Source organism: Arvicola amphibius, chromosome 15 (assembly GCF_903992535.2).
Source record: "Arvicola amphibius chromosome 15, mArvAmp1.2, whole genome shotgun sequence".
NCBI classification, from domain to species: Eukaryota; Metazoa; Chordata; class Mammalia; order Rodentia; family Cricetidae; genus Arvicola; species Arvicola amphibius.
Genome location: NC_052061.1, coordinates 51742792 through 51769541, shown reverse-complemented (window position 1 = coordinate 51769541; position 26750 = coordinate 51742792). Strand labels below are relative to the sequence as shown.

Below are 26750 nucleotides of genomic sequence, written 5' to 3'. Positions count from 1 at the left end.
TCCTCTCTTGTGTGTTAATTCACACTCATTAAAACCTCCCCACTGCTTTCCTTAGGTTTGTTGTCTTGCCTTACTTCTTGATGTCAAAGTCTGCTTTATTCTCACTGCTCCATGTACTCATGGAACAAGACTAAGTTGCCATTACAAAGGGATCCCACACACTTTGGTAACCCAACACGATAGACATGTGCTCATTTATATTGTCGTCCCTTCCAGTGTGAGAGGAGGGACACAGGCCATGGAGTCAGCTTAAGCACTCGGAGGCCACTCAAGGGTCCGGTATTTTGCTTTGAAACTAATTCTTTCTTCTCTGTATAATTTGCTAAAAGGAACAGCTAATGGGCACAGATATTTACACACACACACATGCACACACCAACACACACACATACACACACACCGGTTCTTTTCTCAGAGCACAGATTCAGTGGCTGTTGGTAAATGCCTAGTAACTGAAGATGACAGTATTTTTCAAATAAAAACTATTTATTTTTATTTTATGTATAAAGGTGTCCTGATTGCACTTATGTGTCCGTGCCCTTGCAGGTCAGAAGAGGGCATCGGATACCCTGGAGCAGAACCTACAGAGTCTGAACTCTGACACTCTGCGGAGAAGCCTGCATTTCACACTTCAGGACTTCCATTAGGCAGCTATCCGTTTAAACGGCTGTCGGAGCAAAGGGAGCAATATTCACACGACGTCTATGTTGGTTTGCATCTGCCTGCTTAGCAGCTTCCCTTACGGGGCTGTTTGGTTTTTATCTCATTTTGGGTTGGACGTCATGGCACATAATTTTAGTATTTAAAGTTCTTTTCTTATTTCTTTAAAACTTATTCGATTGAGACTCAGAATCTTCCTTCCATTATTTCTCTCCTGAGCTTCAGACCCTCATTGTATAGAAAATTAAGAAAATACAAGACCTAAAATAAACAATAATATTCACCACAAGACACACAGAATACGCACTGACCTTTGTGATACGTGAACAAGCTTAAGTGGAAATCAGAGCCGTCGTTATGCAAACAAGCTTTCTGATATACCGAATTTGCCCCGGGTATTAATCCTAGCCTGTTTGGCAATACCTACAGGCTTTACTCTATTCTAGCAGCGATCTAGCGCCACCTAGCGCCACACATAAAACTCTGCTTTTCTCCTTTTCTTCCCTCTCTCCTCCTCCCCTCCCTTCTTCTTTTCCCCTCCGTCTAGACGAAAAGGTAGATTACTATCCCAGATAATGTTCAGGAAAATATATAAAAAGATGGAGAACTAGATGCAATTGCTCACGCTTGTAATCTCAGTACTCTGGAGGACTGCCGTAATATTTCAGGCCAGTCTTAGCCACGTAATATCTTCCAAGCCTCTTCGGTCTACAGAGTGAAACCCTGCCTCACAAATAAAATTAAACAATGCAAAAATAAAAACACCACCGACTAATTGAAACTCCAAAGATTATTTCAGAAAGACGAAAGATTATTTCAGAAAGACGGTTGACGTCTCTGTGCGCCCAATTGAAGGTGAAGGAGAAAAAGTCAGAGTGGAAATGATGTCCGTGAGAGCCGATCAGACGGAGCATAAAACTTCAGACCTCTGGTCTATCGCCAGCCAAGGTCACAGGGACCAAAGCCCCGCATGTGGAACTCAGAGGAAATTGCTTGGAGTTCTGCAAGTCTGGGCCTTGAGGTTAAACAAACCTTTTGACGCGGGTGGCAAAACAAAAACAAAAGCCAAGGGGTTTCCTATTTGTGTCTCTCACACGGGAACATTCTTGGTCCTCACAACTCACTTCTGGGAGTCTCAGAGAGAAAGCCAGGTGGAGCCCTAGCCACCAGGAAGGGAGAGGGCGGGATCGAGCTCCTTCTGAAGTGGGAACAGGGCGGAGCCGCGGGAGCATCCTTGAGCAGCCGTCGCGAAGCATGATGGGAAAATCCTCCTTCCCTTGGACATGGCGCGCACCTGCCCGGCAACATTGGCCGGCTCCAGCACCGCGCTGTACCGGTCCGCGCTGTCCAGCGTCTGCCGGGGGTTGGGTGGAGGCGGCGGGGGAGGGGGCACGACTGGAGCACACCCGTGTACAGCACCGTACTGAGCTCCCAAGGTGCTGAGCCCCAGGGCACACAGGGTCCCTGTCTGACTCTGCGGGCATGGCGTCCCAGGTGTTGCAGCTGCTCAGACAGGGCGTGTGGGCCGCACTCACAGGGGGCTGGTACCACGACCCCGAGCATAGCAAATTTACCAACAGCTGCCACCTCTACCTGTGGCTGTTCCTGCTGCTGCTGCCTCTGACTCTGCACCTGGTGAGTCCCCAGCTTAGGAATGAATGGGGGTGGGGGAGGAGGAGGAGAAACAGGAAGGGAATAAGGAGGAGGAAGAAAAGGTGGGAAAGAAGATTAATAAGAGAAAGAGAGGAGGAAAGGAGAGAGAAGGAAGGAGATGAATGAGATAGAGAGAACAAAACAGAAGGAGAAAGGTTATGAAGGAGAAAGAAGGGGACAGGGAGTCAGAGACTAGACCTGGGCTGGGAAGGGGTCAGTGACTTTTGAGAAGTAGGGACTGAAGAATGTGGGGGATTTGGGACAGCAATCCTGCAGGACACCAGGGGGTCACAGGGAAGAAGTACCTAGGACTTCAGGGACTGTAGGCTCATTAAGAATTGATGCCGTCTGCCTGGATGAGTCAGGCCCTGCTGGTGGGAACTGTTGAGACTGGCTTGTGGGTACCCAACCCTAGGCTTCATGACTCGGGATGATATCTGCTATAACGCGTCGTGCAGAGTCACAATGAACAGGCAATATGAGTCTTCCCAGGTGACCTGATTTTTTGTTGTTGGTTTTTCTCCTCTCTTTGCTTCCTGTTTTGCTCTAAGAAGGCAGATTCTACCAACAATTACTTTGCAATTCCCTCACTATGGTGTATAGAAGGCTGTGGGTGGGGGGGAGCAGGAGTGGATAAATGTCATATATCATATGCCAGAGCAGTGTGACACCTCCTCCTCCGGGATGGACACCATGAGGGTGCTAGCGAATGCTTGCTGAGAGATTACATAGATGACCTTCATAGGTCAGTCAGACACAGAGGTAGTTGAAGCCATGGTGAAACTTCCGTAACTAACTGCCTGCAGCTAAGTTGAGCTGGAAGTCAGGTCAGATGTGCCTGTGAAGGACTTCATCCCTCAGCAGCCCGCGATCGTGTCCTCCACAAAATCTTCAATGGGTTTGCATAGCTGACAGGTTCCGAGTCTGACATTTGAGATGCCTGGTGGCTTGGCATCCCTGGGCTCTGGCTCCTCTTCTGGCAGTTAGTCCAGAGCTGTGGTTCGGAAGGCAGACTGCCTCAGTTGAACTCTGGTTCCAGTTTTTCCCAGTTCTGGAAGCTAAGTTAACTCACTCTCACTTGTCATTTTCTCAACTTTAAAAAAAAAAAAAAAAAAGGAGGAAGAATACAATCACGGCTTTATCTTTACATTTTATTTATTTGTGGGGAGTGGTGGTGTGTGTGGTGTGTGTATGTGTGCTGTGGTGTGGTGTGTGTGTTCATATGCTGTGTGTGTGTGGTGGTCTGTGTATGTTGTGTGCATGTGTGTAGTGTATATGTGTGATGTGTGTGTGTGTGTGTGTGGTTTGGGGGTTGAAGTGCATGTGGTATGTGTGTGTGTGGTATGTGTGGTGTGGTGTGCTCTGGATGTGATACATGTGTGTGTGTGATGTGTGTGTCTGTGTGTGGTATGGGGGTTGAGGTGTGTGTTGTGTATGGTGCATATGTGTATTTGGGGGTGGTGATGGTGGGGTGTGAGAGTGTGTGTGTACTTGCAGGCATGTAGAGGGGTCAGAGGACAACTTGCGGGGATTCCACTATGTGGACTTGGTGGATCAAAAGGAGGTTATAAGGCTTGGTAGCAGTGGGTACACTGAGCTATCTTACGGGCTACTAAAACCAGTTTGTGGGTGCAGTGGAGTTCAGTGAGACAGTATATGAGAAATCTTGTCTGGATCAGTCTGGCTTGGACCTGGACTTACCAGCTTATTAGACTGAGGTGGTGGGAAGATGTGTGAGCACAGCTGGTCTTTTGGATGTAATCTCAAAGCAGAGAAGGAGACACATGAGTTCAAGGGCGCATTCCTCGCAGTGGGAAAGGCTTGGTGACAGGAGGTTAGTCCCATTATCCTCAGTCAGGAAGCAGAGGCAGAAGGATGATAGTGCTCAGCTCATTTCTTTTTTATTCAGTTTGAGACCCCAGCCCCTGGGGTGGCACTATCCATATTCAGGATGAGTTCTCCAACCTGAACTAGCTCAGTCTAGAAACCCCTTTACAGACAAGCCCAGGGACTTGCCTTTGTGTGATTCCAGATTCCGGGACATTAACAATCAAGATTCACCATCACAAGTTTCAGGTGTTTACTCCACTGCTGACTTTATTATTTACACATTAAAATGTGTTATACTGTTTCAAAATAAGTGATGGACCACAAGATACTGCCTGCATAACAAGAGCACTGTGTCTCATGAGAGGAATGAGACACCCACATCATCCTCACGAGAAGAGACCGATTGATACAATGCTAGTGTCTAACGTGTGCTTTCTGTGCAGATTTTCTCCATCATGTCCTATGCAGTAGGGTTTCTTGCTTTTTTTGAATCTAAGATTTATTCAAGGATCTTGTAAGGCTTCTAGGTCCTTGATTCACCTTTACTCTAGAGGGTCCTCAACCTCTTTTGCTTTCTGGAGCATTTAAAGCTGTTTTGTAAAGTGTTTCTAAATTTGTATCTCTCTGTTTTCTGGGGGTTACATTGTGACTAGGAGTTTGGAGAAGGCAATACTGAAAAGGCTGTGTCTTCCTGCAGCATATTGGGGGCGTGGCTTGTTATCCCACCTCCACTCCCATTAGTGCTGCTGTTGACTGCGGCCACTGATCAGTGTGGAGTCCGCTAGGTTTCTGCACTGTGAAGTACGTATTCCCTTTCTGCACTTAGCAATAGGTGAATTGAAATATACAGGTTTCATTGCCATCAGTTTTAAATTCAGTGGCTGCTGTACTCTGGCTTAAAATACTTAGCACAATAGTAAGCACAATGTGCAGACTTTGCATCTCTGTTCTTCCAGACTTTCTCAGCTGGTAGGCTTCTGCTGAAGAGAGCATTCTCTTACCTTTGCTCACTAGAGCTGTTTTCTGTTTGTTACTGTTGACTACATAGAAATACTTTGTTTGCTTGCTTGTTTTTTTGAGACAGAGTTTCTGTGTGTAACTTTGGAGCCTTCCTGGCACTCACTCTGTAGGCCAGGCTGGCCTTGAAGGCAAAGAGATCTGCCTGCCTCTGCCTCTTAAGTGCTGGGTTTAAAGGTGTGTGCCACCACTTCCAGGCTCATAGAAATATTTGTGTGTCTGTGTGATATGTACATACGGCCCATGACTATGTAGAAGCCAACTTTTGGCATGGGGTGTCTACTTCAATTGCTCCCCATCTTGGTTTTTGAGACAAAGTCTCTCTGAACCTGGAGTTCCCCAATTCCACTAGGCTGGATGGCTAGTAAGTTCCAGAAATCCTTCTGCCTCCATCTCTCCAGATCTGGGATTGCAAGCATACACTGTCACGAATGCTTTTTACTATGGGTACTAGGGGTTCCACTCAGGTCCTCATGCTTGGGTGGCAGGCACCTTCATCCTTTCCCACCAGCATTGCTTCTGATGCTCAAAGGTAACCAGTTATCTTCCCAGGGCTCTTCTACTCTACCTGGATAGGGACTCTTAGTATGCAAGAGATACAATTTGGCCACTGGGAATCCTGGGTTCCCAAGGGCTGGACTGGAAGACCCAGAAGCTCACATCTCAAGCCCTGAGATCTTCAGAAGCCTATTACTCTAGGCTTTAGCAGCCGGAAACTTGTTCTGGCATTTAACCACAAGTGGTCTCAGCATCCCAGCAGCTCAGGTCATCTTCAGCTTCTCAAAACAGTGAGCAGGAGCAGGGTGCACCCATTAGTATAGCAGCTCCCAAAGGCACCTCCAGCATTAGAATATTCAGCTAATACAAGGGCGCATGCTCGAGCTCTTGGACAGAAGCTAGCATTAAAGTTCTCAGGCCCATGGTGTCTGAGATGCTCAACCCTTCAGGCCTGGCAGTCTCTCACCTCTGTTCATCACAATCTTTTTTCTTCATTCCCAGCTTTCTTCCTTCCCCCACCTTCTTCTGCTTCCACCACCCAGCATTGTATTCATTCCCAATTTCCCCTCATCCCTTCCCATGAAAAAATAAATTATAGACCATTAGATCAAACAACAATGGCTTTATCATATTTATGGCTATTGATTTGTCTTAAGTATAGAAAAGAAATATAGACTTTTTGGTCTGTGAAGGCCATTAAGAATCTTCTAGTCCTTTTATTCTCTGACATAAAAATTTATCTTGCATGGTGTGTCTATGTCCCGAATCTTTACCATCTCAAAAGAAAAGGCAGACGTAATACTGGCTCTGCAGTTTAGGTACTTGAAGAGCAAATGTGAGGGCCAGAGTTTAGATGCTCAGAACTAGAGTTTAGATGCTCAGAATCCACATAGAACATTGGGTTGGTTTGGCAGCCCACATGTAATTCCAATCTCAGAGAGCAGACAGGGAATCCCAGAGTGAGCTAGTCATGCCTGTGAGCTCTGGATTTGATTGCGAGACCCTGCCTCAGTGGATAAGGTGGAGGATGATTCCCAAACTCAACCTCGGGTCTCCACGTGCACATTCACCTGTGTTCATAAGTTCCCACATGCATGCCAACATGCATGCCACACACACATACAGTCACACACACACACACACACACATCATATGCACATAAGGAAAATGGGGTAAAAGAATAAAAAATAGAAGGCTGAAACATATTCCATTGCTCTTCTTTGTCTTGTTAACATGTTTCTAAAACAAAGACTACACCTCAGTACTTAATAACCAGGAAAGAAGAAAAATGTTTGTGCAGAGGAGACATCCCAGGAGCCCCTGGAAAGGCCTTCCATTAAAACATGTTTTCTGGGGTTTGCACGTGAACTGTCACTAATAGGCTCTCTTGTTGGAATGCATGCTTCCTAGCCATGGCACTGTTTGGGAAGGTTCTGGAGCCTTTGGGAGACAAAGCCTCATTGGAGGAAGTGGTTCCCAGAGGATGGGCTTTGGGGTCATATAGCCCAGTCCCACTTCCCATCCACTCTCTACTTCCTGTTTCACCAAGATTTGGAGAGGTCTGGAGTCCCACCAGCGCATGTCTGCCAGTACGGGAACTGCCTGCTGCCTTGCTTCACCTCCAGCCTGGGCTGTATACCACCTTTAAAACTGTGCTCCTCAAATTTCCTAATGCCGCAATCCCTTAATACAGATCCTCATGTCGTGGTAACCCCCAAACATAAAGTTATTTTTGTCGCTAATTTTGTTACTGTTATGAATCATAATATAAACATATGGTATGCAGATAGTCTTAGACAATAGTTGTGAAAGGGTTCTTTGACCCCACCCCCAAGGGGTCGTGACCCACAGACTGAGAATTGATGCTTTAAAGTGCGAGCCAAAAATGAGCCCCTTCCTGAAGTCGCTTCTTGTCAGGCACTTAGGGGTGCCTGCGAAAAGTCACTAACACGGCGAGTTGCCTGGCTTGCTCCACAGTTTCCTTCTTATGTATGGACACAGCTAATCTACCCACCAGCCAAGCAAAACACTTGCTCTGTGGCTCCGTGTTCATTTAAAACTGTGTCTGAATTGTCAATACTGTCTATGGTTAGGAGATTAATAAGTAAATAGCTCATTCAGGTATAGTTTTAAGGATACAGGTTGGATAGTGGCTGCAAGAATGGCAATGGGAATTAGAGGTGGCTAGCATCTCAGTGCTTGCTGGGTACCCAGAGTCCTCCTGTTTCTGACTTAGCACTGCCTGGCTTTTTCATGTGAGGTGTGGGGATTGAACTTAGGTCCTCGTGTTTGTGTGGCAAGCATTTTACTTGCTGAGCGATCTCTCCAGCTTCAATAGTTTGGTTGGATTTTTTTCCTTCTTTCTTTCTCACTGCTGGGAGTTGAACTTAGGGCCACACATCTACTAGGCAAATGCTCTATCACCAATCTGTGTTCTCAGCCCTACTTTAACTCACATAATAACAGTACGTTGATGCACGGATTGGCGCATACATTATGTAAAGGCTGAATCCTGCTACTTATGGCAACATGCTTAGTAACCCAAATTCCAGTGATAAAGCATAATATATATAAAAATCAAAGTGCTTAGTAGAAACATTGGCCATCAAAGTCACTGATCAGAACCTGGGAAGCAAAAAAGACCACAGGTAAATAGATAATACAATTCTTTTGCTTTGGAGAGTCTAACCAGAGAAAATCCCCAAGCACTGGAAATCTTGCCTGACTTTTGCTTGGTAAATAGTTGAATTGTGCTGAGGTTTAAAACAAGGTAGAAGCCCGCAGGCATGGGCATCCTTTCCCTCTCCTCTCTGCAGGCTTTCCCTCCAAACGCCCTCACTGCGCTGTTCTACTGCGGCACTGTGACCATCCTCTTTGCAATCATCAAGCTCGTCAGCTACCGCCTGCACCTCATGTTCGATAAGGGAGAAGTGATCCAGCGCCAGTCTCCAAGAAAGAGGAACAAGCGAAGACCAGAAGGAGAGGCCAGCAGCCAGCACATGGCCAGCCACAAAAACCCAAGGTAACCTTGTCCAGATGAGCACCCACTCCCAAAGGGAAGGATTCGGTTGTGGTTAAAATGATGCTCTGTGGGGTGGGGCTGTATCTAAGTCTGTAGGATACTAGCCTAGCATCCCCAGCGACCTGGGCTCAATTCTCTGCACTACAGAAATCTTGTATGCTGATGTGTGCACTTGGAAGGTGGAGGCAGTTGGGAGTGCAACGTCATCTACGGGTGCATAGTGAGCAAAAGCTGCCTCCTGCTTATGAGTTACGTATGAGAGCTCTATACTTTGCTTATATTTAAAGCTAAACCTTAATAAAATTAATTTTTGCAATCTGGATATTTTATCTGGCCACCAACATAGCTTTACACTAAGTTCTAAAATTTGCTTGGCTTAGGCTTAACAATGCTAACTATTCTACTTAAGTATTTAATCTTGTTCCTTAAGTTTACAGAGCATACCAAAGAATCTTGAAGGATAGTGTGCCTTGCTATAGAGATCACACATGGCACAGTGAGGTTCAGAGGTCAATGCTTGAAGGACACCCAAGGTCACCACACCTGTGTCATTTTCTTATAGTTTGAAGGTGTGTCTCTCAGGCTGGGGAAGATACATGAGGACCTGGGCTTGATCCCCAGAATTCATGTAAAAACCCAGGCATGGTAATGTAGTCCTATAATCCCACTGTTGGGATTTGTACAGTTTGCTGGCCACCGACCCAGCCAAATGAGCAAGTTCCAGACCAATGAAAGACATTGTTTCAACAAACAAGGTAGCTGGCAGGTGAGCTATACCTCAGGTTGAGCTCTCTCTGGCTTCCACATGTACATGTGTACAAACACACACACACACACACACACACCTGCACACACGCAGAGGTGGGGGGGAGAGGCTGAGAGAGAGGGAAGAGAAAAATTCTTCTAATTTTAGAGAAAAATTTGTGTGCTATTAAAAATAGAATTTGTGTATAAGAAATAGACCTGAGGGAAGCAGTCTGGGATGACAGGGAGGCACACTGAAGAGCCTGGCTCTCTGGTAACATCTGCTCTTTCTCACCCTGGGGTCAGCAATAACAGGCAGATTCACAGCGCCAAGAAGGAGGAGCCTCACAGGAGCCTGCCCACACCACCCCTCCGCTGCAGCTCCCGAGGGCAGAGCGTCCACTCCCAGCGTTCCTCGCCATTGGTTGGTGTTCATGCCCGGAATGGAGCATCCAGAGGGGAGGCAGTTGCAGTGGTCCCTTTGGTTTGCTGTGCTTCTCATGCTGTGCGCTGCAGAAATGGCCCATGTACTTAGGACCATCAGACTCACCTCCTGTGTATTCCCAGAGTACCAATGGCCTCTCATGCTGTTATCCCTGTCAGAGAACCATGGTGCAAATCTCTTCCTTTCTTCTGCATCAGCCATGAAGTCATCAGATTATTAGAGCCTCCCACTTGTATCAAACTCCATCTCTTTCCCCATGGCTTTCTGCATTAAATCTTGCTTCTTTTTTTTTTTTTTTTTTTTTTTTTTTTTTTTTTTTTTTTTTTGGTTTTTCGAGACAGGGTTTCCCTGTAGTTTCTAGAGCCTGTCCTGGAGCTAGCTCTTGTAGACCAGGCTGGTCTCGAACTCACAGAGATCCGCCTGCCTCTACCTCCCAAGTGCTGGGATTAAAGGCATGCGCCACCACCGCCCGGCTTAAATCTTGCTTCTTAGAAAAACAATATATCACTGTTCCTGTCAGGTAGCTTCATGGTTCTCCATCCATGACAGCTACGCTGTATTCCTTATAGCTCCTCGTTAGCATCCTCCCCCTTTCCATCACAGTGCAGCCATCTTGGGAGGTTGTCTGCACTTAGACATGTCTTCGAGTCCATTTTTTTTTTTGTCCATTTTACAAACACCTAAGAAGCACAGACGCTGAGGTGCCCCTTGCCTATGTACCAGTCAGACAGACAGAGCAGCTGCTGGAGGGACAAGAGTGGTGGCCGGCTGTGTGGACCGTGCAGAATGTGCAATGAGCTAACTTCTGTATTGATGTTTGTTTCCTGTTTCTGCAGGAATTGCCAGCACAGGAGACAGTAGAAGACCTCAAAGGTAGAGTGTTGTCTCTGTTGGATATTTAATCACAGCTACATCCTCGGGAAAGTTAATTTTTTAATCATGTGTATATGTGTGTATTTCTGTGTGTGCACACAAGCTCACACAATGAGTGCAGGGATATATAGATGCCAGAAGATGGCGCTAGAGCCCCTTGAGCTGAGGTTACTGGCTGTGAGCTGCCTGATAGGGGTACTGGGAACAGAACTGGGCTCCCCTATAAAAGCTTTAAGCACACTTAACTCTGAGCTGCCTCTCCAGCTCTGAGGCGAAGATGTTAAGGGTCAGAGCTGTGAGTCATTCTTGGGGGGCCCTGTTCCCATGAGACATGTGACCATGCTGAAGGCTTTGTGATTGTCACAGTGGGGACCGAGTGCTGCTGACATCAAGCAGGTGAAGGCCAGGATGATACTTTGTGATTGTCACAGTGGGGACCGAGTGCTGCTGACATCAAGCAGGTGAAGGCCAGGATGATACTTTGTGATTGTCACAGTGGGGACCGAGTGCTGCTGACATCAAGCAGGTGAAGGCCAGGATGATACTTTGTGATTGTCACAGTGGGGACCGAGTGCTGCTGACATCAAGCAGGTGAAGGCCAGGATGATACTTAAGAGTGTCATATGGCACACAAAGTGAACCCCACAGAGCAAAGAAGGAGCTTGTCCAACCTGTTGACAGGACCACTGTTGTGTCTCTTGGTTTTGCAGTGTTTCTCAACCCGTGGGTCTTGACCCCCCATAGGGGTCACATTTCAGATATCCTGCAAATCAGATGTTTACATGACGATTAATAACAGCAGCAAAATAGCAGTTACAAAGAAGCAGTGAAATAATTTTATGGCTGGGGGTCACCACAACATGAGAAACGGTATTAAAGAATCGCAGCATTAGAAAGGCTGGGAACCGCTGGTTTAGAGGGATCATGTAACTTTCTCAAGACGAGAAGCTGACGGGGAGCAGAACCAGGCCCCTTCCAGCCACAAGGCCTGAGTGAGCAAATGATTTAGACCTCTCGAGGCCCCAGCATGGGGGAAAAATAAAAGAAAGAAAGAGGGAGTCATGGTTGTCGTACAGACCTCTCGGGAGCCCAGGAGAATGGGCATTCTTATAGAGGAAGCACCAGGCCTAGGCTGGCTCATAGGCAGAGTGCTTGCCTCATAAGCATGAGGACCCAAACCAGATCCCTAGAGCCCACATAAAAACGCTGGGTGTACTGGTACATGCTTGCAACCCCAACTCTCAGGAGGCAGAGACAAGGGACTCCCCGAGGCTCATCGGCCAGCTAGCCTAGCCCAATGGGTAAGTTTCAGACTGGCGAGAGACCCCTGACTCAAAGAACAAGGTGTCTGAAAGAATGGCAGCTGAGATTGACCTTGGGCCCACGTATAGGCACGGGTGCTCACACTCAAGTACATGCACATGCACACGCACACACACACGCGCGCACACACACACACAAGCATCGGAGTATTTGCTGCTGGTTTTGGTTTTAACGTCTCACTCTGAAGCATTAACCATCACGGCGAATGTGTCTCATGCCAGCCTGTCGTTCATTTCAGGTGTTGTTCTGTCAGAGGATCAGCCGGAGGCAGTGCTGTCATCTACCTCACCTGGCATCAAGTCGGAAAGCCTACCTGCATCTCAGGGTCGTACACCGGTACCCACTCCCAGACCAGCAGGGCGAGTGCAGCCAGTTACCACAGAGATCCTCACAGGAAGAAAAGGGAAAGAGCCAGGGGGCACTGGCCAGCGCCCGGCCCGACACAGGTCTGAGAGTGGCCTGGTGAACACTGGAGCCTTGAAGAAGTTACCACATCTGTCCCTGTCCCAGTATGACTTACTAGAAACTGACATCTCCTTCCAGCCGTGGGGCAGTGAGCACTCAGCTCTGATTCCACAGTGCCCCAATTGTCCCCAGGGCCTCACCAGGGCACAGTCACAGAGCAGATTGCCTCAGGACAGCCTGAGCAGCAGCTGTGGTCAGCACAACACCGTCCTGGCCAAACCCACAGAGGAGGAGGAGCTGACCCAAACATCGGGTCAGGTGGAACCGCCCTTGAACCAGGAAGTGGTTGACTCTGATGGCGAGGTTGCGGTGACCCTCATTGATACCTCCCAGCCTGGAGAACCATTGAGTCTGCACGAGCCCATTAAGATAGTCATCACCATGAGCAGCACCCCAAACTCCACAAGTGACCTGGAGAGTTCCCCGCACCTGAAGGTAACCAGCTCTGATCGAACCAGTGTCAAGCTGGATGCAGAGCCTTCTGGTCCAGGAGTGGCCGGTCCTGCAGATTCTGAGCAGGTCAGAATTCCCTTGATCACCCTTGAATTAACTGAGGATGGAGAAGGAAGAGGCATCTCCTGTCCTGAAAGAAATGAGGGAGAAAGGACCCCAGAGAGAACGCAGATGATGTCATCTGATCATTGTCTTGGTTGTGGATCTGGGGACATGGAGTGTAGCACCAAAAATGGCAGTCCCACCCCACGGCATGCCTGGAAACCAGGCCCCACCCCTGCACCGCTCACACCCGGGGTGGACCCCGAGTCTGAGGAGAGCAGGGAGGGCCAGGCTAACCTGGACCCAGCCTCTTGTAAGAGCGGCCATGAGAAAAGGCACACCCGTGTGCTCAGCGTGGACAGTGCAACTGATGTCTTCTTAAGCCGGAGTCCCAGGGAGGTGGCCAGCGACAGCGAGAGACCCATCCCAACATCCAAATCAGACCTGGAAGCCAAGGAAGGGCAGATTCCAAATGAATCCAACTTCCTAGAGTTTGTCTCCCTACTGGAATCCATCAACACCTCCAAGGTGGTGGCCTCCGGCTCAGCAGCAGAGCAGAAAGGAGCAGATCAGGGTCCTGCAGGTAAGACTCCAACGGCTTCTCTCCGATGACATCACAGCATCTTCCCTTCGCCTGCGCTACCCAATCTAGGGCATCAGCTCTCAGGGGCTGCTCTGTTGCTTGGTGTGTGTGTGTGGTCGTTTTGTAGCCAGACCGGCTCATTACGTAGACCAGGCTAGCTAATTACATAGGCCAGTCTAGCTAGCCTATGAGCTCCCGGGGAGCTATCTGTCCCCACCTCCCATCTTGCAGCATTGGGATTATATGCCACGGCACCCAGCTTTTATTGTAGGTTCTGGAAATGTGAACTCAGCTCCTCGTGCTTGTGAGGCAAATCTCCCCAACCATGCTGCTTATGTCTGCTTCCCATACTTATTACATGTACTGGTCCTGAGCTGTGGAACTGCTATGTTTCAGATTTGGGGTGTTTTCAGTTTTTAGAATATTTGGCTGCACACAATGAGGTATTTTTCAGGTAAGACCCACGACACTCATGTAAACATCCACACTCCTTTATCTTCTGGCTCCACCCCATACACAGCCATAGGTGGGTGTACGTGCCTATATTCTAACTGTGCCTTTAGGTCACGTCTAAGTTTCCTCTTGCAATGCCACGTTGCTGCTCAGAAAGTTCTGGATCTTGGAGAATTTCCAGATTCAGGTTTTCAGGGTCAGGGGGTGCCCACCTGCATCCGCTCACTCCACAGAAATATGAAGGCTTTATAAGGAGTTGCCAACGTCTCTAGAAGCCAAGAATGTTTATTTCCAGGAAAGGAAGAAATCGTTTTCCTACAGTTCCAGCTGCTGGGAAACAAACCGTCTCTTCCAACAGAGGGGACACGCCTGCTGGGGAAGCTCACGTTTCTGTTAAGGACCCTGCGTTGGGTACCGGGGATGACTCGGTTGGTTAGGTGTTTGCATGTGAGCAAGAAGACCTGAGTTAGATCCCCTAAGACCCATGGGGGAAAGAAACCCAGATAGGGCAGTGCGTGTGTGTAATCCCAGCACTGGGGAGACGGAGTAGGAGAATCTTGGGGACCCACTGGCCAACCAGTCCAGCTGAACTGGCAAGCTCTAGATTCAATGATAGATTCTGTCTCAAAAACAAAGGTAAGAGCAGTCCAAGAAGATACCTGATGTTTACCCCTGGCCCTGTGCGCGCGCGCACACACACCCACACACCCACACACCCACACACCCACACACCCACACACCCACACACACCTTTAGTTTTCCTACAAAATTATGTCCCAGAATGTGGAACCTCCTAGTACCTCCAAGTTGCACACATCATAACAAGTCCTTCTGATGTTCTTGATTCGTGCCGGGTGCAGTCTTGAGCCCTTTATTTTCCGTTAGAATGGCTACATCCTGCCGTACCCGGGAGAGCCCTCACTCACTCTTCTTCTGCTAACACTGCCATCGGTTATCAGTACCAGAACCTCCCTAAGTACTCAGAATTTGAGTGTTAGTCTCCATATACCATGGTGCTTTGAATACAATGGTTGTTCCTCCTTTAAAGTCGAGGCACAACGATTGTCATTGCTTTCCCCAAGTTACCCAATGAGTGCAGGAGGTGCCTACCTGAGACCAGTAGTGGCAGCCTGCTCCAGGGCCCCTGCTTATCACCATCAAACCATGTTTTCTAGAGGGGTTTGTTTGCAAGGGAAGCAGTTTCCCCTCTGATAAAAATAATGCCGCTAAACTAGAGTTATTGTATTGTTTAGCTTTAAAGTCCCATGATGCTGTGGTGTTGGCATCATTCTGTATGTTTCTGTGCTGAGCGGGTGCACAAGGCTGCTGACCATGACCATGATACTCGGGGCAGTGTTTGTTTAGCCGCTGGTCCTTCTCTCTGCTCTCAGGAGGACGGGTTCCACATTGGCCGCTCTGAGCAGCTTCCTCCAGTTCAGTTAAATCTGAAACTGACATACAACACATGCATCAAAGGTAAAAAAATATTTTTTGAGATAAGAGTTCTTTAAGCTTATTTATTTATTATGTGTGGAGAGAGGTGAGGCACCTCATGGCATTCGTGGGGAGCCCAGAGGAAAACTCTGAGTTCTTGTCTTCTACCATGTGAGTGCCAGGAATCAAATTCATGTCCTCGGATGTCAAGGCAAGCGCCTTTACCCAGTGAACTGTCTCACTAGTCACCCATAGCCCACATTAGTCTCGAACTCACAGTGTCACCAGGATGGTCTTTGAACTTGAGACTCCCCTCCTCCGCCTCCCAAGTCCTGGGACGTCAAGCGTGCACCACCACACACAATTTCTGCCACACTGAGGTCGAACCCTCGATGCTGTGCATGCTGGGCAAGTGCTCCACCAACTGAGCTACATCCTCACCCTCACCCCCTTTCAGTCTTTTTGAGACAGGGTCTCCTGTAGCCCAGGCTAGGCTCAAACTTGCTATATAGCTGAAGATTACTTAGATACCTGAGCCTCTTCCTTCTTCCTTTCCCAGTGCTGGGATTACATGTGTCTTTTTCTGTGAACCCTTAGGCCACTCATAAGACTTATTCAGCTTGTCTATTTCAGAGTCTATCCTCCTTAAACTGCTTGCCAGCTGAGTTCAGTCACCCTGGCCAAGAGCAGCTTGTGGGAGACAGGGTTTATTTGGCTTACTGTCCCCCACTGTGGGGAAGTCAAGGCAGGGACACGAGCAGTCAGTTATGTCATAGTCGCAGCCAAGAGCAGACAGAGAATAACCTCATCCTTGTTTGCCTGCTTGCTTCGTTCCTGGACTTCTTTACTCTTACAACGTGGGAGCCCCAGACCCTGAAGTGGTGCCGCCCACATTCCGAGTGGATCTCCTCACCAGTTAAAGCAATCAAGATGGTCCTCAAAAGATGTGTGACAGGCCAACTTGATGCAAACAGGCCCTCATTATGGCTGTCTTCCTGAGTGGTGCTAGACTATGGCAAGTTGACATTTAAAGCTAAAACTCATAGAAATACAGCCAGGCGGCAAGGAGGTAGGGCCCCAGCTAGCTGGATTCGTTACTTCTTATTGCGTTGACCAAATAACAGATGATAAGCAACTCAAGAAAGAGTTTATTTTGGCTCAGTGTGATGGAGTATAGTTGACCATAGAGGGGAAAGCATGGTGGCAGGGATGTGCAGCTGGGGCATTTGTGGGGGAGGGGGAACAGAGAGTAAACAGGAAGTGGGGCCTAGCTGTAAATCCTCTAGGGTCCTCCACTAGTAACCCATTTCCTCTAGTGATACCCCATATCCCAATAGTTCCTTCCTGTCTTAGTTACTTCTTTATATTGCCCTGAAGAGAAGCCATGACCAAGGCAACTTATAGAAAAAAGAAAGTTTATTGGGGACTTACAATTTCAGAGGGATGAGTCTGTGGCCATTGTGGTGGGGAGCCTGGTAGCAGGCAGGCAGGCAGGCACTGGGGAGCTCACATTTCCATCCACAAGCATGAGGCAGAGGGGAGGCTTTTGAAATCTCAAAGTCCAAATGACACACTCCTCCTACAAAGCCACACCTTCTAATCCTTCCCAAACAGTTCTACTAACTGGGGACCAAGTATCCAAATATATGAGCCCATGCGGGACATTCTCATCCAAACCACACTTCCCAAATGGTACCACTAACCAGACACTCCAAATGGAGGTTGTTCTTTCATTTCCCAGCCACTCAAACCCAAATAGTCACACAGAAACTATATTAATTGCCACACTGCTTGGCCTATTAGCTCAGATTTCTTATTAATGAACTCTTACATCTTAAATTAACCAATTTCTATTAATCTGTGAATTGGCACAAGGCTGTGGCTTACTGATAAGGATCTGGCATCTGTCTCCTTCGGCAGCTGCATGGCATCTCCTTGACTCTGCCTACTCTCGCTATATATCTCTTCCAGCTGGGCTATATTCTGCCCTGCTATAGGCTGAAGCAGCTTTATTCATTAACCAATAAAAGCAACACATATACAGAAGGATGGGCTTGCGAGGGACATTTCACGTTCAAACCACAGCATGGGTGTTCTGTGAGAGGACCAGGGTTGGCTGTTGAGATTGTGATGGCCCCAAAGGAGGAAGTGTCAGTGGCTAAAGGGCATGGGCCAGAGACTCAGCACCATGCTGTCACTGACAGAGACAATTACTTAGGTGAAGTTAGAATTCTTGGCTGCACAATAGAAAAGAATCTCATGATGAGGCAGCATGTGGCAGTGTTGCAATCAGTTAAGAGAAAAAGCTTAAAATAGATACAAATGTGTCAGTTAACAGAGGTATTTAAAATCGATACAAATGTGTCAGTTAACAGAGGTATTTAAAATCGATACAAATGTGTCAGTTAACAGAGGTATTTAAAATCGATAAAAATGTGTCAGTTAACAGAGGTATTTAAAATCGATACAAATGTATCAGTTAACAGAGGTATTTAAAATTGATACAAATATGTCCATGAATAGAGCGGTATTTAAAGCAGATACAAGTGTGTCAGTTAATAAAGCAATGTTTAGGAAAAGACCAGGACACGCCTAAAGGAGTGTGCGTGGGCTTTTCAATAGGATCACATCCAAGTGTCTTTACAGTAGTTACACTATGGTTTTGGTGGCGTCTAGGGTCACATCACAAAGGGTTGCTGAGGAATGGAAGTGAAATGCTAAGGTGGTCCCCGTGTTTACTATGTAGAAGCACAGCTGTCACCTGGGCCACAGGAGAAGGTCAGCATGACACACCTAGGGAGAGACAGCCTCTTTTGGAGAACTGCTTCCATTGGACTAACCTGTGGACATGTCTGTGGGGCCTTTACTTGATTGCTAAATGATGGAGGAGGGCCCTGGGCAGGTAATCTAGGGTGTATAAGAAAGGTGGCTCAGTGCAAGAAGGGAAGCAAGCTTGTCAGCAGTGTTCCTCTGTGATCCCTACCTTGGCTTCCCTCAGTGATGGGCTGTACCCTATACGCTAAAAGAACCCCTTTCAAGTTGCTTTTTGGTCAGAGCGTTCTATGACATCAGCAGAGAAGCAAACTGTGACAGATACTGTCACTGTAAACAAACATTTATACTCTTGTCTGTAAGAGTCTCAGGAAGCTCTGGGTCACAGCTGGAGAGGGGTTACAGCCATATCTACACCTTAAGCAAGGAGTTCTTGCTATTTTAACATTCTTATTCAAAGATTCTCCAAAGAAAAGGAATATTGTCTGTCTGTCAGAAACTTTGACAGAGATTGTTAACGGTGCCGGCATCCTGTCAGACAGAGCGAGGCTTTAGCTAGACTGCAGGCTGCCTTTTCTCTTGATGTCCCTTTGATTCCTCTGTCTCTCTGCCTCACAGGACTAGACTGTGTATCTCCTTCAGAAAAGAAGAGAAGGGCCAAACAAGTCTTGTGCCTAGAGGCTATTGGCATCCGAGAGGCTTCGGTGGTGTTCAGGCCTCTTGAGTTTTGACGTGTGTGTATTCTTCCTTTGAAGAATAATTGGTGACTGTATTCTGAATGTCCAGTTCTCGAATGTGCCTATATGGCAAGATGACCATGTGAGGTGACACTGAAGGTCTGTGGCATCTCCTCATAGTTCTCATTGACAGGAGGGTACAGCTTGACCTCAGATCTGATTGGAGATCTCCTCTAGTCATAGTTCTCATTGACAGGAGGGTACAGCTTGACCTTGGATCTGATTGGAGTGAGGGTGGGGCTTCTAGTTCCCATCAGGATGCTCTCTCTCAGCTAAGTTGTGTGAGGAAGGGCAGCGAACAGCTCTCAGCCCTCACATTATCCTTCCACTCAGGACTGTGGAAAGTTGTGCAACACTCAAAGCTTAGGGCTGGGTGTGGCGGTGCAAGCCCACCATCCTGGCTCTGTGAAGGCAGGCCAGAAGGATTGAGGTCAAAATTGTTTGATTTCATTTTTGTCTTGTATGTGCATGCACACATGTGCGTGTGTGCGTATGTGAGTGTGTGTGTGTGTGTGTGTGTGTGTGTGTGTGTGCCAGAGACACTTGCCACCGACACACTGGGAATGCTTAGTGTCAGGGCCCCCTCAGAAGCCAGCGATCTCTTCCAGTGACTGGGAAGAAGTCCAAGGAGGGGCTGCTGTGGTCATGTGGTTCACATGCTTGGGCACCTCACTGCAGTTTCAGGCCAATGGCATGTCTGTGTGTATGTGGTGTGTGTCTATACACATGTGTGTACATGTGCCTACAAGCATGTGGAGGTGAGGGGTGGGTGTCAGTGTCTTTCCCTACTGCTTTCTACCTTGTTCCCTGAGACAGGATCACTTGTTGAACCTGGAGCTCACCGCTTCAGCTAGAACAGAAAGCTTCAGGGACCCGCCTGTCTCCACCTCCCAGCACTGATGTGTGCCAACATGCTTGGCTTGTCTGGTGGGTTCCAGGGTCAAACTGAGGTTCTCAGGCTGGCACAGCAAGCACCTTATCCCCTGAACCATCTTCCCTTCCCCTCAATAGCGTATCTTGAAAGGGCTTGTAGGGTCAAACCTTTTGTCCCTGTTTTCAGGTCCAGGCTGAGACCCTTCAGGGTTGACAGTTCACACAGAAGATATTGAGACTTTTGAGGCCTGTGTTCACACATAAGTCAGGTGTGTTCTTCACTTCTCATGTAGCATAAGCCAAGGCCCTTAGTCTAGCTCACACTCTAGAGAAAATTTTAAACAACCCCTTCCCTCCCGTCTGTACCCGTGGCTGACTTCTGTACAGTTTTTCACCTTCAGGGAGTCCTAGCAAAGGGTGTGTGGGGGGTCATGCTGGGCCTTCTCCACAGCCCTGAGCTGGTAGTTTTGAGTCAGTAGCCATCAGCAGGGGTCTGCCTTCCCAAGGGGCCATCCTGCCTTTGCTAGAAGAGTGATCGTAGAGAAAGAAAGGCTAGAAAGATGTTGAGGTCCTCGAATGGTCGGTGGGACCAGAAACAGATCGTCTCCTGCGGTCTTCTCTCCTACAATCTGAGGATGAGCATCTGTGTGTTATCTTTCATGTCTGTGTATGGGGAGTCATGTGTGTTCCTATTGGAGCAGAGTAGTGGATGTCACTCTGAATCCCTTGCCAGAGTAGATGGTGGCTGTAGCTGCCTGAACAACTTGTCTCAAACATGTTGGTGTCTCAAATATATTTATAGACTTTCTTCCCTTCCTCTCTTCTTCCCCTCCCTCTTTTCTTTCTCTGTCATTTGATACAGAATCTCACTATGTAGATCAGGCTAGCCTCAAACTCCAGGGAATCCTCCTGCCTCAGCCTCCTGAATGTTAGGATTATAGGTGTGCACCACCATGCTCAGATTGTTTGGAGTTTTTGTTGCTTACTTGACTTTGAGGCCAAGTCTGTAGCCCAGGCTGGGGTGGAACTCACCCCAGCTATCCTCCTGCTTCAGTCTCCTAAGTGCCGGTATTATTGGCCTAGCCACCAGGCCCAAGTTCTCCTTCTTTTCATAGTTCAGGGTGTTCGTCTAGTCCCTGAACACTGGATGCTCTTCCTTTTTCTTGTTTACATGGAAAGCTGTATCTTCCAGATCACACCCCCCCAGGGACCAAGGAGGAAGCAGTGGAGAGTGGAAAATACAGTGGACATGAGCCGAAGCCAGGAAAAGCAGATTTGCCAAGCCAAGACCATGCAGTCGCCAGCCCAGTGTTGACACAGCCTGCCAAGACCACAGCACTGTAAGGAGGCCTTGGTCACTTAGCTCTGTGTGGGGTGTGAGGTCGCCTCCCCCACCAGGGGATCCTTTTAATGCTTTGGGGAGAGCAAAGAAAAATTCCTGGTGTGTGTGTGTGTGTGTGTGTGTGTGTGCGTGCATGCGTACAATCGCACACATGGACACCAGATGACGAACATCTCGGTAGCTCTTCATCGCTCAGTGAACCTGGAACTTACCAGTTTGGCTACACTGGCTGACCAGAGAGTCTGGAGAATCCCCCTGTCTCCACCTTAGCCTAGGGATTGTTGGAACATGTCTTAATGTTTGGCTTTTATTCACATAGGTTCTAGGGATCCGAACTCAGGTTCTCAAATATCCGTGGTGAGCACTTTACCACTCAGTCATCTCCCAGCCCCCCACTGTCTGTCTTAGTTAGGGCAACTATGGCTGTGATGAAACACCATGCCCAAAAGTAACTTAGAGAGGAAAGGCTTATTCACCCACAGTTCAATGTAACAGTTCACCATCAAAAGCAGTGAGGGCAGGAACTCAACCAGGGCAGGAACCTGGAGGTAGGAGCTGATGCAGAAGCCACAGAGGGGGTACTGCTTAATGGCTTGCCCCCATGGCTTGCCCAGCCTGCTTCTCATAGACCCCAGGACCACCAGCCCATGGGGGACCCCACCCACAGTGGGCTGGATCCTCCCCCATCGATCACTAATTAAGAAAATCACCAACAGGTTTGCTGATAGCCCGATCTTATGGAGGCTTTTTCTCAATTGATGCTCCCCGGCTCTCTGATGACTCTAGCTTGTGTCAAGTTGACGTAAAACTAGGCAACACAACATCCTTGAAGTCTCCATGTGTGTTAAGTTTCCAGGGCAGTCGGCAAAGGCAGATCATCTATAGAGTGACTTCCCAACAAGACAGCTCGGTGCTGCAGGTCATCAGTGGACCGGAAACTTCTGTACAGGAGGAGATGTCCCTGGACGCCATGCACGTCTTCATTGATGAACATGGTGAGTCTTACAGAACTAGAGAGCAAGAAGGGAGACAGCCATGGTTGTCTTCAGAATGCTGCTTGGTCCATCCATAGTCTAAGTGTTAGATAGTGTAACAAGCAGACAGCCCTAGGATTGCCTTGTAGTATTCTTGGGGGTGCTTTCTGCTTTGTGCCTTGGTGTGTGCTATGTTTATTACACCTGTAGCATGCTGTTTACCCTTTCTGTCTTGTTTCTAAGGAGAACTTTTCAGGTAAACCTTAGAGTGAAAAGGTGCATCTAATTTTTGCTCTTTTAAAACATTTTATTTTTTATTTTATTTTATTTTTTTCTGATGCAAGGTTTTATGTAGTTTGAACTAGCTTCCAACTAACAATATAGCTCAGACTGGCCTTGGACTTCTGATGCTCTGTCCCTTAACCTCCTAAGTGCTGGAATGACAGGCATGTGCGAACACGCTTGGTTCATGTGGTCCTGGGGTTGGAAACCAGAGCTTTGTGCATGCCAGGCTGGCACTCTGCCCGCTGAGCCACATTTTGTTACGGGTGTGCCAGACAGACTTACAGAACGCTTTTCTTAGTGATTTTCTCTCGGTGCCATTCTCCATGCTAAGTAAATTCCTGTTTCAAATGTCAAACAGAACAAAACAAACCCAGTCACTCCACAGACCCTCTGACAGGGCTGCCCTTAGCGTGGAGATGGTGGCAGTGAGCTCAAGCTTCAGAGACAATGGGATGCTACTCTTTGCTCAAACCTCACCATTTTGCAGGGGAAATCAAGTCGTGCTATTTAAAGTCTGGAAACCAGAAAGAAGGCTCCTCCCAGCATCTGCCCTTGAACCCTGATTGTGCCTCTCGTGCCAGGTGAGTGCGCTTTGCCTCCCGGTCTGGGAGCCTGGACAGTGCTGGGGTCTACAGGGTCCTCTGTAGGAGTCAAGGCAGAGTTTTTTTTTTTTTTTTTTTGGTTTTTCGAGACAGGGTTTCTCTGTGGCTTTGGAGCCTGTCCTGGAACTAGCTCTTGTAGACCAGGCTGGTCTCGAACTCACAGAGATCCGCCTGCCTCTGCCTCCCGAGTGCTGGGATTAAAGGCGTGCGCCACCACCGCCCGGCAAGGCAGAGTTTTTTGTGAGATAAAAATATAACATTATAGGGAACTCGGTAGAACCTTTTGGGGGCCGTGGTTCTAGTGGAAGGTGAACAGGACAGGCGGGTGGAGACGGGGAGGGGACCTGTGTGACGAAATCTGAGAACAATGGCTTGAGAGCTTGGCTCCCTAGAGGAGTGCAGCCTCTGCCCACGGGCATGCTGGAAATGTGGATGCTTCTCGTTCATGGGTCAGTCTGCAGGTAGAGGGCCTAAGTGTTGCTTTTGTCTGTTAAAACTGTGTCAAAGAGCTCCTAGTTCCTAGTAGAGTGAGTTCCCTTGGTACCGAAGCAGCTTGCGCAGCTAGACAGAGTGCCGACTCACTGTGCACAGACCCAGCTGTTCAGCCCACCAGCTGTGGAGAAGGTCTGAGCTTCCCTAGGCTTAGAGATTGCTTATCGTGACCCGGATGGGTGGGTCTCCGTTCCTTGCTGTAAACGTGGAGGCAGATCCGCTATGTGCAGCTCATTAGAACTGCGTGTGTGTCTGAAGAACCGCAGTCTTTTACGGTATAATTGGTATGTCGTGGGCTTCCCACATGGGGACTGTAAATGGTGTTTTAAGAACCTGGGGTTGTGACTCCGTTGGTAGGACTGAGTTGGAGCCCTCCGGTCCAACTCCAGCACTTCATAAGCAATGCATGGTGGCATGAGACTGTCATCCTGGCTCTTGGGAGGTGGTGGAAGCAAGAGAACCCAAAATCCAAGTTCATCCTCAGCTGCAGATCAATATCGAAGTCAATATTGAGACCCCGGTCTCAAGGAAAACAAACAAAATCTAACTCCAGTGGCCTCTTGCTTCCTGAATTTTTCAGTGGCGTGGTGGGGACTTTCAGGGACCCTAAAACAAGGGACATCATTTTCCTTGTCATCGTGCAGAGCCTCTAGAATGTTCTCTCATTGATGCTGTGACCCCATCACCAATTCTCACCTGATCAAAAATTCTAGTGCCCAATGTCAGTGCCCGGAGGTCTTCCCTCCCTGCCACCCTGTCCTTCCCCCTCTGCTCTGATGTGGTGAACCCAGTCAATCCTGCAGCGTCAGACAGGGCCTGCATCTCACCTCCTCCCTGCTCTGCAGTCTCTTCCAGCCTCAGGTGCCAGCGTGTGCACCAATCAAAGCTGACGTCCCCTAAGCAGACAGAAGCTTGAAAGGAAATGCACGCATCCTCCTCTAGGGTTTTAGCACTCGCCAGGACTGCAGCTTGTGCGTTTCATCGTCTAGCATAGCTGCTTTCTCAGACGACATCTTCCGCTGCAGGAAAACACAGGGTTGGGAACTGTTGCATCTTCTCCCCAGAGGCAGGCTGGCGTGTTCTTACGCTAAATTCAGAGCAAACAGAAGCCTCCTATTTCATCCCAGAGTAAAGGCAGGAGCTTTGCATTTGTTGACTTTTTGTTCCTTCTGAATAAACATGCACTACTCTCTTCCCAGGTGAGCACACCGACCTGAATTCACTAGTAACGCTAGTGTTCTGGATCAAGAGGGTGATCTGTGATAGCTATGCTTTCAGTTTTGAATAAGTGTGTTTATTTTTATTGTTTTTTTTAAAAATTCTTTTTATGTGTATAGGTGCTTTGCCTGCATGTGTGTATCTATATGCATGTAGTGCCCCTGAAGACCAGAAGTGCGGGTCAGAACTCCCAGAATTGGGTTGCAGAAAGTTGTGAGCTACCAAGTGGGTGCTGGGGATTAAGCTCCAGTCTGCTGGAAGAGCAGCCAGTGCTCTTAACTTCTGAGCCACTGTTCAAAACCCATAGTTGATTTTATTAAGTATACAGGAAGCAAAAGTAAAAGAAGAAATAGCCAGGGGTGACATGTTAGATAGTAACCTCTGCTACAAATGGCTCCCCTTCTGGCTGTTTTCAAGTGCACAAGGTTTTCACTCTTGGGCTGTTTTGCTGATCTCTTTCCTGTCACAGAGTTAGGGGAGCAGCCCTATCCAAAGGTCACGTTGAGACAAACACACACTTGGGTTTGATATATACACTAGTGTTTCCAGAGCCAGCTCATCAGTGAGCTCAAACAGCGTGTGACAATCCACCGATATAACATACATTGCATGTCACATATTCTGAGCCTTGAAAGACTGAAACCAGGGACCAGAGAGACAGCTCAGCAGTTAGGAACACTCTCTGCTCTTGCAGGGCACATGAATCCAGCTCTCAGCAGTCACACTGGGTGGCTCACAAGCATCTGTAACTTCAGCTCCAGGATCTACTCCTCTCTTCTGGTCTGTGTGGGCACCTGTGCCTGTATTGTGTCCATACAGACAAGTAATTACACACACATGTACATAAATAAAAACAGAATTTAAAAACAAAGCCATAAAAGGTGCACATGTGGGTGAGAACATGGGGTTTCCACACCCCCTCAGTGAACGGCACCCCTCTCTCATTTTCTCCCTTTAATTTCTCTTTATTACCCACTGCCCCCCCCACTTCTGGTTTTCTTTCATTTTCTCTGCACTGCCTTTCCAGACTAGAGTTCTTGTATGATGTGTACTTTGCTAGTACAATATGGATGAACCCCACTGCCCGTCCCTCCCAGGTAGGTTCTAGGCAGGTGTTCTGTCACCAGGCAACATCCCCATCACCTCACGATTCTAGACAGCACTCTCCCACTGCCTGAGCCATGCCTCCAGCCCCTCACTAGAGGATTGTAGCAAGCACCCTTCCCCTGAGCTCCAGCCAACCCTTCATTAGTGTATTCTAGACAAGGGCCCGGCTGCTTCCAGCCCCTCACTGGTACACGTGTGTGAGCACATGGGGGGGGGGGGGAGGTGGCATCTCCTAATTGCTGTCTCTAATGTGAAAGGTGAAGGATGAGCTCTGACCCAGCCAGAGCAATGACAGCTGCTGGTGGCTTTGCTACCAGGAAGAGCCAGGGGTCTCCCACCATACATTGTGTCCCGGCATGCCCTGAGTCTTCGTGAAGCAGCCCTGAAAGAATTATCGACACATGTGAGCACAGAACTGAAGGACTTCCTTTAAGCCATGAAAAACCAGAGCAAAGTGAAACCTGCAGCCCGACTCTCAGAGACTTCTGTGTAGACCTCAGGGCAGAGCTTCCAGCACCCCGTTCTCGGAGGGAAAGCTGAAAATGGAGGCAGAGCTGATGTCGAGACCCAGACCTGCTTCAGGCTCATCTCTAGCCGCTCTGGACATAAGCAGACGTCTTATCTCACACTGACGTGGGTTCAAATCTCAACACCCGTGCTTTCTGCCATGTGGTATAATTTCTTACTCATTAAGTTTAAAAGATTTGTACTACACTTTCGTTTATTTGTGTGTGCATGTGTGTGTGTGTGTGTGAGAGAGAGAGGTCACACACATGTGGAGGTCAAAGGTTAGCTTCTCTCTTTCTACCATGTGGGGCCTAGGGAGCAAACTACTTGGGTCATCAGGCTTAGT

General features: G+C 48.1%; 1 protein-coding gene across 2 annotated transcripts in view; it reads left to right on the top strand.

Moving 5' to 3' along the window:
- The first annotated feature begins 2142 nt into the window (after window positions 1-2142).
- The window catches only part of Pcnx2 (pecanex 2), a 140432-nt gene continuing 115824 nt past the window's right edge, over window positions 2143-26750 (top strand). Inside the window, exons 1-8 of one of the 2 annotated variants that reach the window (XM_038312855.1) lie at window positions 2143-2295; window positions 8475-8680; window positions 9731-9848; window positions 10706-10742; window positions 12304-13599; window positions 21070-21217; window positions 22069-22214; window positions 22966-23059. In XM_038312855.1, the coding sequence (XP_038168783.1) occupies window positions 2143-2295; window positions 8475-8680; window positions 9731-9848; window positions 10706-10742; window positions 12304-13599; window positions 21070-21217; window positions 22069-22214; window positions 22966-23059 (2198 nt within the window). Of the gene's footprint in view, window positions 2296-8474; window positions 8681-9730; window positions 9849-10705; window positions 10743-12303; window positions 13609-21069; window positions 21218-22068; window positions 22215-22965; window positions 23060-26750 lie in introns of both variants that reach the window. The other variant, XM_038312854.1, reaches the window with a different exon arrangement.